Source organism: Siphateles boraxobius, unplaced genomic scaffold, assembly GCF_051911475.1.
Source record: "Siphateles boraxobius isolate OS27281-9 unplaced genomic scaffold, OSU_SipBor_1 41, whole genome shotgun sequence".
In the NCBI taxonomy this organism is placed as follows: domain Eukaryota; kingdom Metazoa; phylum Chordata; class Actinopteri; order Cypriniformes; family Leuciscidae; genus Siphateles; species Siphateles boraxobius.
The window spans coordinates 17338705-17356337 of NW_027509042.1; the positions used below are offsets into that span (position 1 = coordinate 17338705).

The 17633-nt window shown below is 43.4% G+C and overlaps 1 protein-coding gene across 4 annotated transcripts in view; it reads left to right on the top strand.

Annotated features, from left to right (window-relative positions):
• Positions 1-17633, top strand: part of pde4ba (phosphodiesterase 4B, cAMP-specific a) — a 230077-nt gene that overhangs the window by 158456 nt on the left and 53988 nt on the right. Inside the window, exon 1 of one of the 4 annotated variants that reach the window (XM_077198709.1) lies at positions 3173-3342. The exons of the other annotated variants lie outside the window; for them this stretch is intronic. Coding sequence (XP_077054824.1) covers positions 3251-3342 — 92 coding nt within the window. The 5' untranslated portion in view covers positions 3173-3250. Of the gene's footprint in view, positions 1-3172; positions 3343-17633 lie in introns of those variants that run through there. 4 annotated transcript variants of the gene reach the window in all.

The following is a 17633-nucleotide window of genomic DNA, read 5'->3' on the forward strand; positions in this document are numbered from 1 at the left end:
ATTGTTAAAAATTGCTGTAAATTAACAGCAATTTCTTAATTATCTAAATAATGCCCAGAATGGAATGTTTTCTACAGTACATTACTGTTTTAATTGAAAACAATATTTTACTGTCAGATTTTGGCTGTTTTTTAGAAGTAATTTTTTACTGTGTGTGTGTGTGTGTGTGTTTATGTATACAGTATATAAGGACTGCACGATTTGGGAAACACCCCTCGCTGCAGCCTGTAGCACGATGACGTAGCTGGATGGTCCAATACGTACTGGATGGTGGTGTGTTTTGGAACAGTACCGATCTCTGGGTTATAATGTGCATGCGCTGGTCTTAAGTGACATGTATGCTCAATATTGTATTGAGATAATGTTCTAACCTGTGTAGTACTGATAAATAGTAATAAGTAATTATTGATGAATAATTATTTACATAAATATGATCCTAGTTTCTCTCTACATACATGCAAAATAGTTAATTTTACAACATTTTAAAATCACATCACATGATTTTAAACCTAAATTTGATGGATTAATAGTATATTGTCACCACAAGTATATATATATATATATATATATATATATATATATATATATATATATATATATATATATATATATATATATTAGTTTATTAAAAGTTTAAAATGAGAATCGCTCTGATTATCTTAAAAGTCATAACAGCTAAACACTTTTCGCTTCGGATGCATAACACTAGACACGACTATACATGTTGAAACAACAAAACAGTAAATCAAATTTCCAAAGATGAAATACCTAACGATATACAATCAATGTTGTTAATTATTACATAATTTTTCTTGGAAGATCAAAGCACGTCCGATTGTTCACCAACTCTCTAGTATTGTGCATGCATGTATGACTTCACCAAAACACACCACCGCGTATGAGCGTAACAGCGTCCAAAACACACCACCGCGCATGCGCGTAACAGCGTCCATGACGTATTGGACCATCCAGCTACGTCATCGTGCTACAGGCTGCAGCGACGACCTCTTGCGATTTGGGGAAAATGTCATATTGCGATTATTGAGGTCAATATTGCGATTGTGATATATGATAAACAAATGGTTTCATAAATCAACTTGCTTGGTTCTCAAGGAAAATGCACACACAGATTAGTTAGTGATAATGCTGAAATGTGTATTTCTCAACTCAAACTAGCAACAACAACTAAATGATTGATAACATCTATATTTAATTAATAAGCCACTGATGTCTTTTTGCCCCCTCCCACACACAATTTTGAACATTAATTATAGCCATTCAACATTACAGTGATTCGGTCATTACAATTGAAATCTATAAAAAAAAATTAAACATTTATTAGGCTTCAAAGAATATAACAACTTCCTGTCTAACAGGTAGGACAGAAATTGAATAATGTTCAAACAGTCTGTGCTGATTAACTTTAAAGTCGTCATGAAATCAAATTTTACCATTTGCATTTTTTTATATATAATATTGTAGTGTTTATTAGAGATGCGCGGATGGGCTATTATATCATCTGTAACCGCATAACAAAACTCATCATCCGTCCGCCATCCCTCCGCACCAACGTTTTTGACCAATTTTCCCGCCCGCCATCCGCTGATACAAGGCGCTGCTGATGACAGCCGCGAGACTAGAAACCACCCGCCCAAATTTAATTAAAATATTTTTTTCGTCACGTGATCCGCCCGATCCGCGCCTATAACCGCCAACCGCGCATCTCTAGTGTTTGTTATGAATGATTTATCTGTGCACTTCATTATTTTCTTAAAATTCATGTACCCTTATAATCTTTAATCAAATACTTTACCCTTCCCTCCCCCCTCGAAACGACTTCTCTTCTCTTCCGGCCAAAATCTATTACTAGAGGGCGTGGCTATCTTGGTTACCTCATCTTGGTTCGTGGGAGGGGAGGCTCATATAAATATAAACTGGCATTCAAATCTGCCTCCATTTTGTTAGCAACGCCCAACCTCCAACGATCCAATCAATTCCCGAAGGATGAAATCAAGTCCCGCCCTACATTTTTTTCTAATTTCAGAAGCCGTTTCACAATAAGGAAAAAAGGACAAGCTCAACTTTCTTTTCATGACGACATTAACGACAGAGATAATTAGTGGCTACTGTGTACTATCCCTTTAAGACCAGCTGCTGCTGACAGACGCAGCTCTCACACACGCCTTATTCTCTCACGAGTCACAACTCTTTACGTTCATTATAAGACTGCTCAATGTTATGAAGATACTCGACAAAAAGACATTTTGGCATAATTGTGTGTGTTATTCGTTCAAACGCGAAAGATAACTGTATTCTGGTGTGCTGTCTTTTGCGCACGCATGATACTGGCGCGCGTCATTTTACAGTCAGGACATTCACCGGCAGCGCGCACTTTTTTTTGTTTTGTCGCACATGAATTGTTTAAAAGCATTTGCATGAATAAGGGCGGGATCATTTAACACTAGCCAAATGATGACAAAAATGAATAGATGCTGCGTTAATTGCCCTAATTTGTTTAGGCCATTTCATATAAAATCGCAGCATTTTGCCATATAATCGCATAGGCTTGACATCGCGATTGCGATATGATTAATCGTGCAGCACTAATATATGCGCAGCAACTGCAAAAAATAGTCCTAAATATAGAACCAAAATAGTCAGTCAGGGGCAGAGATATACCAAATAAAGGGATCATCTGCTAAACTCTCTCCTTTAGGACAGAAAGATACAACTATAATGGATTTGGGATAAAGCATAAATCCTCTGAGACTATCATCACCACAGAGATCAGCTGGGCGTCTGGTTTCCATTTTCTAGACTGTTACCACGTGTACAGTCTACTTGTTGATGAAATCCATCAGAGTAACATTTAAACTGTGCAAGAATAATAGGTACATGTCTTATGTCTCTTTGTGCGATTGGAAACAGACTTACTGACTGCGTGACTGCCCCTGCACTCCGGATCTTCTTGTTTACTGCCAAGTAGAGGCCACAGTCTTCCTGTTTCTGAAAGTGAAGAGCTGCGGTACACACAAGAGACACAGTTTTTGCTAGGTGTGAGCAGACCTATGATACTCGACCCCCTGAGGAGGTAGAAGCATGACTGACTGACAATGCAACCAGAGACTCCCACTAACAGATACAGTAACCCTCTCTCCAGTCCCTCCAGCGTTTTTAACTGGTGGAAGGATGAGTTTAGAGTTCAAAGAGCTCCCTCTGCACAACTTCTGAATCTGTTGGGAATTTAAATATGACAGATTTTAACCTGCCAGAGAACAAGAGCTTTCTAAAGTCCTGTCTGAATCTGGGCACCTTCGCGTACCGTCGCCACTCTTGGGTCTGGTAAGCACGACTAGGTGTTATGGTTATAACCACAGAAGAGACCTGTTTGTTAGTTTTGATTTATTGATTTAGCTTGTGTAACTTGTTGTATTGGCAAATTTAACTAATTTTAGTTTTAGAAGATTGTTGCACACACAGTTGTACAGTGTTTTGAGAGTATAATGTTATTTTTGTGCGGTTACAGTTTTAAGGTTATCCATTGATTCAAAGCTTTTATGTTTGAATTGTGTTTGGAGATTTTTAATGATTTTGAAAGGCTGCATTTCATTCTTGACATTTTCCTTCTCATTCATAATTTGAAAGTGCCTGCAGAGACTAAAATCCAGGTGGATGGGGTTTAAATGTATTCATCCAGAGAGTTCTAGGCCTGGCTGGACAGCGCTGCTGTGAAAAGATTTTCTCTAATAGGACTTAAAATGTCTTTGAAGAGAGGGTGAATTTCTTGGAAAAACAACTGTTTTGCTCTTGAAAACGTTTGACCTTGTGCCACTCTCTCCCATTCACTGTCTCTCAGCTTGACATACTCTCATCACTCTCTCTCATTTATAGCCAGGCTCAATGGAAGAACCATGGTGGTTGATTTATAGCTTATTCAAACTTTTTAAATGTATTCAGTATAATATAGCAGTATATTGTTCTTTCTCCTCTCTGGCCTACACAGAACTAAATTGGTGGTGTTTCCACAATCATTCCTTGAGAGAAATGCTTGAAGATGCACTGAGTAAATTCCTTTTTGTTTTGTTGGCTGATATCAGAGAATGTCTAATATGTGGAGAACTTTCACTCAGTAAACTTCCGGCTTCTGAACTGGTTGCAGTTCCACTCTGGTTCCATATGAGGGCGCTCACAGGACGAGTGCAGAATGAAAGGAGGTCAATTGAGCCCTCAAAATCCCCTTTTCTCAGGATATAATTTTTTGTCTAGTAATTTGAATGTTGTATTCGAAAGGAGATGCAACAGATTACTCATTGCTTGGTGTTAGATTTTTTAGAGTGACTCAGTTGCTTTAAAAAGTCTTTTAAAATGTCAATGACGTCATACACATCGTTCCACCAGAGATACTGCTTTACGGCAATCCTTCAGTCACTTTGGTGCTTTCGCGCTCTGCACTTTCTTTTCTCTCGAGGCATCGACAACACAGCTGACATAGGTAAACATGTGCTAGACGAGTTTTTGTTTTGTTGTTTTAAAAGACCACGCCGAAAACACACACACACACATTATGGTCCCGCTTCGGATGCCACGATGCCATCAAGCGGTATCTCTGGTCGTAATCAGTCCTTCACTGACCAATCAGCGGTCATGAGCAGAATGCTAGCGTGTAATGGGCAACAACTCAACCTGTAAGAAATCGAAAGGACATAAGTACTCGTTCATTCAACTTTCGACCTATAACCCATGTTGAACTTGCAAAATCTACAATCAAATCTGAGATTTCTCAATGGCAATCTGGTGAAAGAGACAAATTTAGCCATCTAGCTCCATAGACTCCCATTCATTTTGCACTCAGGGCGATCGCCCCCCAGTGGAACTCTGGTGGAACTGCAACCAAAATTCGGTACAATAGGACTTCATAGGGAGTGGCCAGGCTTTCCATAGAGGGCTTTGCTGATATATAGGAGTTGCCTTCGACGTTATACTGACAACTAGTGGCATGATGTTGCAACTTGCAAAAACAAAAGGTGTCCGATGCCATTATAGAAAATGTGCCATTCACAGTCTGTCATTATTCAGTGAGTGTAAGCGTCCAACAATTTAGGTGTAACCCAGGTAATGTGTGTAGTTTTTAGCTTGTCATGTGATCTCAAAATGGCCACCCCATGACCCTCTCCATGTAAAATTAAATGGCTTTTAGTGAGCTACTGATCTAACTGGAATCATAAGTCAGTGCACATGATTTTAAATCATGAGAGTGTAATATTTTAAACACATCTTTAGTTTAATTAGTGGATGCTAATTATGTAAATTGAGCTCAGTTTAACAATTTATTTGTGGAGCACTTGTCCTAATACAGATGACTGCAGAGCAGTTTTACAAAAAAAAGTGCCTTACAAGAGAGCAAGCCAAAACAGAAAACTTCTTAAAGTAACAAGTAAGATGAGAAAGAACCTAAACTACATAACATAATGGAATAAATTCTACTAATAAACTAAAATAAAGGCAGAGTTATAGAACAATTGTCATAGGAGTGCAATAGACTATCACTTGTATGCTTACATTGTGATTGACAGGATTAGATGAACATGCTCCCCACAAACTAATTTGTGAAGGCTACACACAGGCACACAGAAGGCAGCTGTCATGCCTGAACAGAAGATCAGCTTACAGCATGCTTTGCAAGTCATGGAATACTCTGCTCTGCGCATATCATGTCCAACAACAGCTCTGATCCCTCTAATGGTGTAATACAAGTGTCCGTTATAGAAAAAAAAACAAAAAAACATGCTATTGTTATTTCAACATACATCCAGAAAGCAGTGATGATCTTGTGGATTGAACTAACCTACATGATTTTTGAGTTTGGAAATCATTATGTTTTAAAGGGGTCCTTTCATGCTATTTCACTTTTTCAACTTTATTTAGTGTGTAATGTTGCTCAAAGTTCAAAGTCCACTCCAAAGGGGGATATTTTATTTAACAGAATCCCCTTTTAAAGAACTACAACGAACGGCTTGTTTGGACTACAAGTCATATGGTGTGTTAAAGTCCTTCTGGGAAGTTCGTGCTTACGAGGTGGGAAGTTGTGTTTACTGGTGCGTTCACGTGCTATGGAAAATATGATATTTTCCACTTGTGAACTGGTATTTACCAGTGTGTTGCGTTCAAGTGCTTTTGTTGTCGTAATGTGGTAAAAAGATGGAGATCCAGACCTGTTATTTAGCTAAAACTATTTTAGATTGCTTAAGTCTTCTGCTACAGCAAGAAGATGATTTATCAAAACTCAAACATTAAATAATATGCTGTATATTTTCTAGATCATGAATAGTACATATTTTTACCATTCACGACTCTCGCGTTGCTCTCCGCCATTTTGAAAAGGTTAAAGGTTATCTCATCTCGGCAACTCGTGCATCAAAATATTCTGCAAGCTGCCCAGTGGAAAATACCACATGAGGGGGTGTTCATGTGCATTTTCCACGTCGGCTTTTGGTATTTACCATAGCACTTGAACGCACCATACATGACAGGTGCGAGTCACTTTCGTAAGTTAATTAATTTCACAAAAATACAGCAAGGTTCTTAAACTCTACTAGAAAATGAAGAACAAAGAAATGACCATCAGGTGTGCTTTGCTTTATGTTTTTAATTAATTTATAAAGCCACTGCTAACTTCATTGTAACATATTACATTGTTATATTATAATGCCATCATATTCTGTGCTGGCAATTAGCTTAGGCCTACTGCGCTGTAAATAGAAAAGCCCGACAATTTCACTGCTAAATACCTTTTAGTATTGTGGTATTCCGCCATATTTCTCACTGACATGCCCCCAACTGGTAAAGATTGGGCCTTAAAGATAATCCCGAGCTTCCTACTCGTAGACAGGCGAGGCCTGGTTAAACTGCGCTAGAGAAGACTAGAGTATTGCCACTGTTTTTTTCCAACGCTGAAAAGGATCGTCTTAAAGCTAAAAACCTTAGAGTGGTTAACATTTATTCTAAACATTGTTCCTTAACATTATAACTTCAAGTTTGTTTAACGGAGAAACGCAGTCAGACAGACAGAGAACAATGCAGGCTACGCACAAAAGCTTCTCCAGCAAGATGTAACTTAACCTTAGCCGTTCCCAATTTGTCAGGACAATCTGTGGTTTATGGATCACAACTTGTAAGTATGTCTTATTATTTGTAGTTGTGTTTCTAGTAGCTATGATATGATGTAACGAAGGGCAAAGCTTTGCCTCCACTAGCTTGCTAACTAACATTACTGTAAATTTAGTGTTTAAGTTACTGTAGTAACGTTAGCCTTTGAAAGCTCTTGCTTTTGGAAGACTGTTCACCGCCCCTTAGGAAAAATATCCATGATTTTGTGATTGATTACTGTTTGTATTACCATAGTTTTCTGACAAATATGATTAACGTTAAATGGTGGATAACATTCGTATCGTATCTGTAAGAAAATTTCAAAACCAACATACCACTCTGAAAAGTCCTTTGGAATCCGTGTTTGAAATCCGTTCGGCACCATCCTTTAGAGTATCACGATCGAATTTGTTTAAAATTGACGACATGGTGAGATCTCGCGGTTATGGAGGGACGGGATATTTCCCGAACACGCTAAGTGCTACCAATCACAAAACATGGGGCCAGCTAACCAATCACAGTACATTTCAGAAGGAGTGCTTCATCGAAAACGAATAGAAAAACAACGATGATATAGAGTGAAAAATAAATAATAAAGTTATCTCACCATTCACTGATGCGTCCAGGTCGCACTCAGTCACCATATCTTTGGTCTATGTTTTGACGCAGGACAACAAATGTGAGTAAATTTTTTGTCATCTTTGCAAGACTGTGATATGAAGAATGTGCAAAGGAACATAGTTTAGCAACTGTGTGAAAGTGAATAGCACATTAAACAGGCAATACCGGTATAAACTATCGGCTCAATATGCGTCACGTGTCTAAACTTACTTCATCGTTATAAAATACCTCTGTTTTGACAGTCCACACTACAACGTGCAAATGGTGTTTTCAAATTTATCCACTTTGGAGAGGGTTTCCAAAATCCTCCGTTCCCTTTCAGTCGATAACGTCAGACGTAGTCGACGGTCGACTGAATTGGAATTTGAATTGGGATCTCGCTAGAGAGCCTATCCTCTTCGAGTACTATTGAACGAGCCAATGTAATTGGCGTGCGTGATTCGCATCACACACTCCGCCCACGCGGCGCGGGTATAAATACGGAAGTGGATGCACGCACTAGTTGCCTTTCGCTTCGGAGCCGTTCGTTTGATGTCTCTGAGAGTGCTGTTGTCTACAACGAGCGAGTGTGTCGGTGTTCTTCAGGAAGACTCTCCCAGTGCTGGTGTTCTACAGCGCGAGTGCAGCGGTGATCGCGAGCTTTGAGCTCTCAACTGCTGTTTTAACAGCAACAAATTTCTAAATGTTTGTGTGTGTTGATGGCTGGTTAGAGGGCGGAAAAGTGAGTGCTTCACTGTTTCAGTTCTCTGTTCAGTGTTGCCGCGGTCATTCCCCTGTGTGCTCCGGCACTGGTGACGGTCCTATTTTCTGAAAGAGCAACACGGGTGCGTTTGCGTCTTTTTCAAGATGTCATTCCGCCCGTGCGTTTCTGGGTGCGGTCGTTCCCTGTCTCTCTCTGGTGGTCACAATTGTTGTATCACGTGTTTGGGCTTTCAGCACGCTGAGACAGCTTTTGTGTACAGCTCATGTTTTCACTGTGGGAACATGACTGTCGCAGTGTTGAGGGCGAGACTCGCCTTCGTTCGCGGAGAGCGAGTCCCCATTACCACGCCCCACCCTGCACGGGTGCTGTGTGGGATGGGTGACCGGAGGGTAGTGTTGGATGTCCCGCCCGGTAACCATTCCCTGTGGGCTCCTCACCCCTCCCTTCCACTGCTATCATTGGAGCCTCAGGTGTTGTCCGCTGGTCCATCTGTAATGGGTCGGCCAGCGGTTTCACTCGGGGCTCCCCTGGAGGACAGGACGTCGATTGCAGCATCGGAGGGTGAGCTGACTTCTGGAGATGACGACTCGGCTGCGTTGTCTCCCTCTGGGAGTTCAATGTTGCCCGAGCCGGATCCAGAATTATCAGCTATGCTGAAACGGGCCGCCGAGTCTGCCGGGCTCGAGTGGAACCTCCACCGTGTCCCGTTCAGTCTCGGTTGGAATCTGGAGTTTGGTATCTCCCCCCTAAGGCCTGTGAGTTTTCGTCCGTTCCGACGGGCGGAGCTTACAAAGCCTGTGGGCAAGCCGCTTCCTCTTGCAGGCCATGGCGTTGCTGCAGGCTAGGGCACCCATGGCATGCACGAGGGTATCCAGACCGTGCGCTCATAGGTGAGCACCACACTGCATCCGACCTCACCCTCCGGGGCATGAGTATCGTAGCGTGCGTGATCGGTCTGGCGATGTCCACCTAGGTGGTCCAGTAGCGCCTTCGTTGGCTCAGCCTGGTTGGTATGGCGGATGCGGACAAGGTTCGGTTCCTGGTCTCCCCAATTTCCCAGCTTGGGCTGGTCGGCGACGCGGTGGAGAACTGCATCCAACAGTTCTCTGCCGCTCAAGCGCAGACGGAGGTCATCCGGCACATCCTGCCCCGGTGGCCAGCTGCTGCCTCCACCCGCCGCCGGTGGCAGCTCCTCCACATGCTCGTCGCCGTGGGCGTTCCCCGGCCGCCGCTCCTGCTGGCCCTCCGCAGCAGCCTCCACCCAGGCCTCAGCATGGAGCCGGCTGCAGTAGAGACGCCCAGCCCGCTCCAGGCGCTGCCAAGCCAGGTGGCAAGCGACAGCGAAAGCATTCCGGAGCGGGGTGCCCAGGAATGGATGAGATGCTCTTGGAGTGGCACGATCACTCCCTCCCCCCGGGCGAGGGCCGGGTGGAGCCTTTGTTTGTGTGTGTGTCTGTTCCGCCGCTGGCTCCAAAAAAAAAAAAAAAAAATCGGAGCAAGCGGTACCCACACTTCAAAGAGAGAGCAATTTCATCTGTTCCTGGGTCCCAAGAGGGCCAGTCTGGCGGGTGTGACCCTGTATAGCCTTACACCCCTCAGCTCCCCCTTGGTCGCCAGCAGGCAGCTTCGTGCGTTCGAGGACCTGGTCATCCGCCTTCTCACGCGCCCCCTGCCGCTTGTGGAGACAGGTAAGTGTTGCACAGCACACTAACACCAATCTCTCTACTCTGCTGCCCCACCTCAGGCTCGGCTACCCCGCTCAAGTCAGTGATAGTCATCACATTAGGTGTTGAGCAGACGTGCTCCTGAAAATTCAGTGATATTCATCACACCGAGTGTTGAGCAGTGCTCCTGACTTGTGCGTGCTTATCTTATCCTGCTGGCGAAGGATTTGATATAGCCGCTCCTCCAGCCGGTACGAAGGCCAGTTATAAACTCGTTCTTCGTGCTACTAGGTGGTGGGTTGTGACCATCTTGGCCCAGAAATGGTCTGCAGCTCCGACCTGAAAGACATGTGCTTAAAAACAGATCTCTACCTTCCGCACCGCAGGCCATCCTGTGGGTTGTGTGTAAGGGTGGAGTATCAGTACAGTGTCCTTCCCTTCGAGTGCTCCAGAGCCCGTTGGGTCTTCAGGTCAACTGGAAGAGAGTAATCTCGCCCACGGGCTGAGTATTTCTTTTTCAGTTTTGGAGATGGACTCAGTCTAACACGTCTCTCCAATGAGAATGTGTTCAGCTGGTGTTGAAGTGAGAAAGGGTCTCACTGAAAGAACTTTCAGAGGCTCCTGGGGTATATGGTAGTTGCAGCCTTTGGCTTCCTCCATATGTGACCGCTTCAGCGCTAGCTTCATGATCGAGTCCCGCGGTGACCGTGGCAGAGCAGCTCACCCTGTGTGACTATAGTTCATCAGGGTCTGCTGCCAAACCCTCTTCAACAGAGGGGCCATGTACAAAGGGGCGTGTTTTAACGGGGGCCTGGGCAACCCTCGACTACACGGGCATTCGTGCCTCAGGTTGTTAGACATTGCATGTCACAACTCACCCGTCGCCTCCTCCTTGGAGTCAGAAGCTTCTGAGGACGCTTTGTTCCACTCTTCCCGCTTTACTCAATCGTGCCGCCATCGCGCCTCACGACAGTTATAGCCAGGGCAAGTGGAGACTCCATCTCCTGGGTCCAGCTGGGTCATGACCATTCCGGGGCCGCTCAGTTGCCCCTACGGTTTCGTCTTCCTGCCAGTGTTTGTATAAACCGAGCGGACTACCCTTGGCCAAACACTGGCTCTCAGCTGCCCCAGGGGCCCGCAGAAATGCGTTTAACCCCAGTGAGCCTTTTAAAAGCGACTGCGACCCATGGTCGCCTTGCGCCTGCTCAAGTCAGTGAAATCATCACACTTCATGTTGAGCAGAAATGCTCCTGAAACTCAGTGAAGTTCGTCGCACTCAAGTGTTGAGCAGCAATGCTCCTGTAGCTCAGTGAGTTCATCACACTCAGGTGTTGAGCAGAAATGCTCCTGTAGCTCAGTGAATTCATCACACGCAGTGCTGAGCAGAAATGCTCCTGGTGCTCAGTGAAGTTCTTCGCACTCAGGTGTTGAGCAGAAATGCTCCTGAAGCTCAGTGAGTTCATCACACTCAGGTGTTGAGCAGAAATGCTCCTGTAGCTCAGTGAATTCATCACACGCAGTGCTAAGCAGAAATGCTCCTGGTGCTCAGTGAAGTTCTTCGCACTCAAGTGTTGAGCAGAAATGCTCCTGAAGCTCAGTGAGTTTATCACACTCAGGTGTTAAGCAGGAATGCTCCTGAAGCTCAGTGAACTTATCACACTCAAGTGCTGAGCAGAAAATGCTCCTGAAGCCCAGTGATTTTCACATGTTGTGTTGAGCAATGCTCCTGTCTTTTTGCGCCGACGTCGCTTGCACCTACTTGCCAAGTCAGGAGAGGAACAGGTCTTCATAGTTGCCCCTTATTGGCCCAACTAGACCTGGTTCCCATCGACAGCCTTCCTGACTTCCCCTGAGAACTCTTTCAGGGACGGGGCACGATGACACCCGCGTTCTTCCCCCGGAGATTCCGGGCGGTCTTACATCTGAACGCGGAGGTTCAGGTGGCTATCACAGGGACATGTGATATATACCATCACTTCTGCGAGCACCCCCTAGAAATGGGTAGCGTGCTTACGCCTTTAGAAGTGGAACCTAGTCGTTGAGTGCGTCTTCTCTCCAGAGGAGATCCTGAAAGCTTTCGATCACTTCAGTTCTCTGTTGCCTGCAAAAGGGGTTGGAGTAGGCTGTTTTCCTTCACCCTCAAAATGATGTTGCCTCGGTGTCTAAATGACGCTCATCGTGTTGCAGAAGTGTTCAGAAGCACGTTCTGATCGTCAGGTTACTGAGGAGCAAGGTCTTGTAAATCCTTGCGTCCCTCTTTATCCTCTTGGGCCTTGTACCTGGTGCGACTGCACTGCAGAGCCACTGCAGGCAGTGAGTTAAAAATTCTGTTATATCAGTTCTCTTGCTCGCGTGGTCTCTACTAGAGGGTAGGGACTTGCTCGCTTTCGGTCAACGTATTGTGCCTGGAGTCTGGGCCGGCTAACTCTCACAAGCTGAGACCCCGGCTCGGATTGTGCCAAAGGTTCCTACCTCTCCCGTAATAGGAGCAGATGGTGAGCCTGCAAGCGCTGCCCTGAAGGAGGCAGATCCAGCCCTGGCTTCTCTGTCCGTTCGCTTGGACGTGTACAGAATGCAAGCCATAGACCTCAGACCAGCTCTACAGATATCTGTTGGAACTCAGCAGAGAGGGAAGGCTGTTTTCATGCAAAGTTGCACTTAGTGCTTGCCTTCATTTCGGTAAAAATCCGAGATGCAACAGGTCTACTTAGGTGTTGAGCTCCTCTATGATGAGTGTAAAGTGCTCCGCCTGGGCGTTGACGATATGCTTTGCTAAACAGATTCTAGAGTTGGGGGCTGGACGACACCTAGTTGAACCGCTTACTTCCCGTGGGCTCCCTTCTCATGAAGCCATTTTCCGTGAGCCCGGTTCAAGTGTCGGCTTGCTGCGCCATTCCCCTCCTATGGACTGGATACGTGCGCCTTTCTACTCCAGTTGAGTTCCCTTAAAATTTGAACCCTGTTGAGTTCCTCCACACCCCTCCGACCCGGACGTGCGGAACGTCTGGTGTTAGGCCTACCACTCGTAAGCAGTGTGGAACCTGTGTTAGGCTGGGTCCATGTGTTGCGGTCCCTTCGGCGACCCCATATGTGTATTCTTCCACGATACGGCTCCCTGCGGTGAGCCCGTGTCTTCCCTCGGCAGAGTCTCTCTGCCGTCGCTGTCCGGAGTGTGTCTCCCCCCGTCTTGGGCTGGAGCCACCCCAGTGACATTCCATATGTTAGACTGCGGGCTCCGCCCAGTTCATATGTGTATTTTCCACGTTATCTCCCTCTGGGTTGGATGTGGCTTCCGCAGCGTCCCTTCCTTCCAATGTGCGGGAAACGCTTTCCCAGTGGTCCTGTAGGAACAGCAGTGACTTCCCTGGCCTAAGCCCTGTCCTTCCCCGCCTTAAAATTGCGGGGGCATCAGGAGGCTTTTGTTTAGGCACTGGAAGGTGGCAGCTTTAGTGGCGTGTTCAATGGTGATCCCAATTCAGTCGACCGTCGACTACGTCTGACGTTATCGACTGAAAGGGAACGTCCTGGTTGCGTATGCAACCCACCGTTCCCTGAAGGAGGGAACGGAGGACGTAGTCCCCTTGCCACTACCGCTGGACCACCGCTGACCCCGGGTTACTCTCGGCTCCTCAGCGAAAAGCAACTAGTGCGTGCATCCACTTCCGTATTTATACCCGCGCCGCGTGGGCGGAGTGTGTGATGCGAATCACGCACGCCAATTACATTGGCTCGTTCAATAGTACTCGAAGAGGATAGGCTCTCTAGCGAGATCCCAATTCAAATTCAAATTCCGTCGACTACGTCCTCCGTTCCCTCCTTCAGGGAACGGTGGGTTGCATACGCAACCAGGACGTTTTCATTAATAAAAACACAGTCTCAGTGTGGCTCAGGAAGGCCAAAACGGAGAGAAAAGGATGCGTTTTCAAACGAAAACGTATTAGTGTTGACTGTGGATAGGGCCCCAGACTGGAGAGAGAGCAGCTGCAAAAATATGTGGAAAATAATGTTTTTTGAACAATCAAGCATGAAAACATTCTAGTCATCGCAATCACCAGCTGGAGTACCCTTGATAGTCACAAGACGGCACTCCTCCCCAGACTATTATAACTCTGTCATGGACTATATTACCCATCATCCTTTGCCCCTTCGACTCAACAAGTTTATTGTACTAAGGCAGCAACTTTTTTTTAACAAGGGGGAAGCTTAGGGCCTTGATTTAAGTATGTCAAGGTTATTTGCTTTTATTTTTATTTTATATCCAAATAAAATATATTTTCAATAAACATAATTTAAATAAAATTCCTATGTTATTTAAAATATAAAAAAATATATATTGAGTGACATTTTATTATTTAATTTTCATGGTATATACAGGGTGGCACAAGCCCTGAATACGGTCAGGGTTTATTATCCCTTACATATTTAACTCATACTGAGCATTTGAACTCATTGCCAGTGCACTGACGTTGAAAACATTCTCATTCCCAGTTCAGCCACTTTCAAATCGATCTGCAATGTAATTCACCGCTCCACATCCCTATCTCCACTTCCACATCTAACCTAAGTGAGATTTGAACTGCATTACAGATGGAACTGATCCCAGTGTTTTAATACAGTCTGTTTGCTCAATTATGGAATACAGTACGCATTAAATTGTAGACACGTGATGAGAAGTGGTTATGTGTTATGATCAGCAGGCTGTTATCGTAGTAGCTGCATAAGTGCTATCCTGTGTTTTTTTTCTCCAGTCAGATAAGCTTGTATAGAGTGAGCAGTGAAAGCGTGTAGATTGGGTCCGCTGGGCTGTCAGATAGCTGGCTTCACAGTGGGAATCAGGCCCTTTTGACTTCTACCATTCACCTCTCCATCTTTCTTGTGCCCATCTGGTGAGATCACCCCTTACGCTGTCCTTTCATCTTCCCCTTGCCTTCTTTCCACCAGTTCTTTTCTTTTTTATCACCTCTTCCCCTTTCTTGTAGCCTTTCTGACTTTATTTTGCTTCAAATGTGTTTTTCCTTCGCTCACTTTAAAGCAATAGTTCACCTAAAGATGAAAAATCATCATTTAGTCATTGACCATCATTTTGCTGTGCTCTATATTCTAAATCTTCTGAAGTAAAATGTAAGTCATTTCACTGAGCGCCTCATGAATCAAATATCTTCAAATAAACAAGGTGTTTTCATTTATGGATATAAAATTGAATATACTGTCATCAATTATTCACACTTCCCTTGTGCATTTCCTTCTTCTGTGGGGCACACACACACAAAATAATATTTTGAAGAATGTTGGTTTCGGTTCCCATTGACTTCCATTGTATTTTTTTTTTTTTTTTTCACGCATTGGAAGTCAATGGGAACCAAAACTGTTATCAACATGCTTCATAATATCATCTTTTGTGTTCCACAGAAAAAAAGAAAGTCTCACAGGGTTTGGAACCCCATGGGAGTGAGTGAAGTTTCATTTATGGGTGAACTATCCCTTTAACTGTTCCTTTTTTCTCTCTTTCTCCTTGGCTGTCCTCTGTCTCACACCTGTCAGAGAACATCACATCTGTGAAGGAATCAAATAGATGCATGCAGTTCCCATTGGATGTGTTAGATTGAATTAGACAGAGCAGGTAAACAGAGGTCTGTGCTCTTTGATTAGAAGCAAGAGAGTGAGTTTGTCACATGAATCAGTGAAGTATATCCTAGAGTGACAGGTGTGTGATGTTATGCAATGATTCAGTGATTTCGAACACATTAAGACAGTATGAGACAATGATGTGCCGGTGTTTGCAGAGTGGATTGTAAAATATTTCTGTAATGCTCCTCTGTGAGCTCTTATTAGTACTAGAGTTATAGTTAGAGAGAACGATTTAAGACACTAAAGAGAAATATTTTGATTTCTATCATCTTATGTATTTCACTGATAAGTGCTCACACAGATTTTGGTCATAATTTACAGTTCATTTATGTTTTGTAAAGGGAAATTAGTGAGAGTCTAATCCTGTCATTTTGATGGAATAGCCTAGCTAATGCCTTTCATATTCAGTCTTTTTTTTTTTCTCCAAAAATTCATGGTATTCACATTTAAGATGTCAGAAGTATTCCTGAGCTGTTTATACATTTAATATCAAAATTTAGTGAATTCATTTTTTAAATCAGCATGTAATTCATTCTTCTTAACTGGACCTTATTTAGCCCCACCCCTTTTAAGCACTGCGCTTGTTTTGTTCTGTATTCCAGTTTGTATTTCCACAGCATAAAGGTAAGATCTTACTGATTTATGAATGAACCGCTCGTTTTAAAATCTTCCTGGTCTACTGACATTTTATGATGACATCCGTTTCAAAAATTACAATGCTCAGGATAACTTTCATTAACTCTACAATAAGTAAATCCACTTCACCAACTAATCACTCTTCGACAGAGATGCCATAGAAATATACAGAGCTACTGCTAAAACTGAACTATAAACACAACATTCTAAAGATGGCTGTGCACTTGTTTTTCTGGCGCAGAAGGTCTATAGGCTAAGTCTGAGAAAATATGTTGGGCACAATAATCCAAAAAGCAACCATGTCCCCCAAATACTGTTTTATATGGGTCAGAATGATTCCCAATCAGTTTTGCTTTCTCACTGCTTTGTAAGTGGAGAGATTTGAATATTCATTTAGGTCATACATTTATTCAGTCTTATGCATCAGTAATGAATTATTTGACACCTCATGCAGTCATCAGATTCAGACTCACAAGTTCAGTTAATCAGAATGCATATACTGTACCTACTTTGACATGATGCGCCGTTGGTTTTTAAGACCAATAAATTAATTTATCAATTTGTGACAGTACTGAGTTACTGTATATGATACTGTATCGAGAGAGTAAAAAAAACACACACACACAAAAATGATTTCTAATATTTTTGACACCATAATTCATGTTTTCTGAATTTTCTCTTCAATAGTTCTTGTAGAATACTTGAGGTGAAAATTATAATCAAGGATAATTTGTAATCAGGTTACTTATGCACCTCAAAGTCAATCTCCAATCAACCCCAGGAAAATACCCATGACATTAGAACTGAGAGCTGCTGTGCTGCGCTCCTCTTTTAGTCTCCTACGTGTCAGTACTACTCGGGTATCAGAGTGTCAGGTATGAAGGTTAGATGTAAGTAACGGCTCAAAGTAACCAAGTTGGTGATGTCTGCTTTGAGACTCTGGACTGTTTGGATTTTCCTCAACCTGTTTGTAGCATTAGACGGTTAGTCAGTCACCTACTGCTGTTCACACTGCCAGAGATGAGTGTCCTAGGATCAACACTTCTTTTCTGCTGCATATCTAATGGATTGAAATATAGGATGTTATTTTTTAGATTGTTAATTCAATTAATTCTCAGTACCATAAAACAAGTGCACTTGCGTATCGTTAATGTGTGAGAAATATGTAAAATGTGATTTTCTTATATTTTTGAAGAAGTAAAATGAAGTATGTTAATGATACAGTCTTGATATGT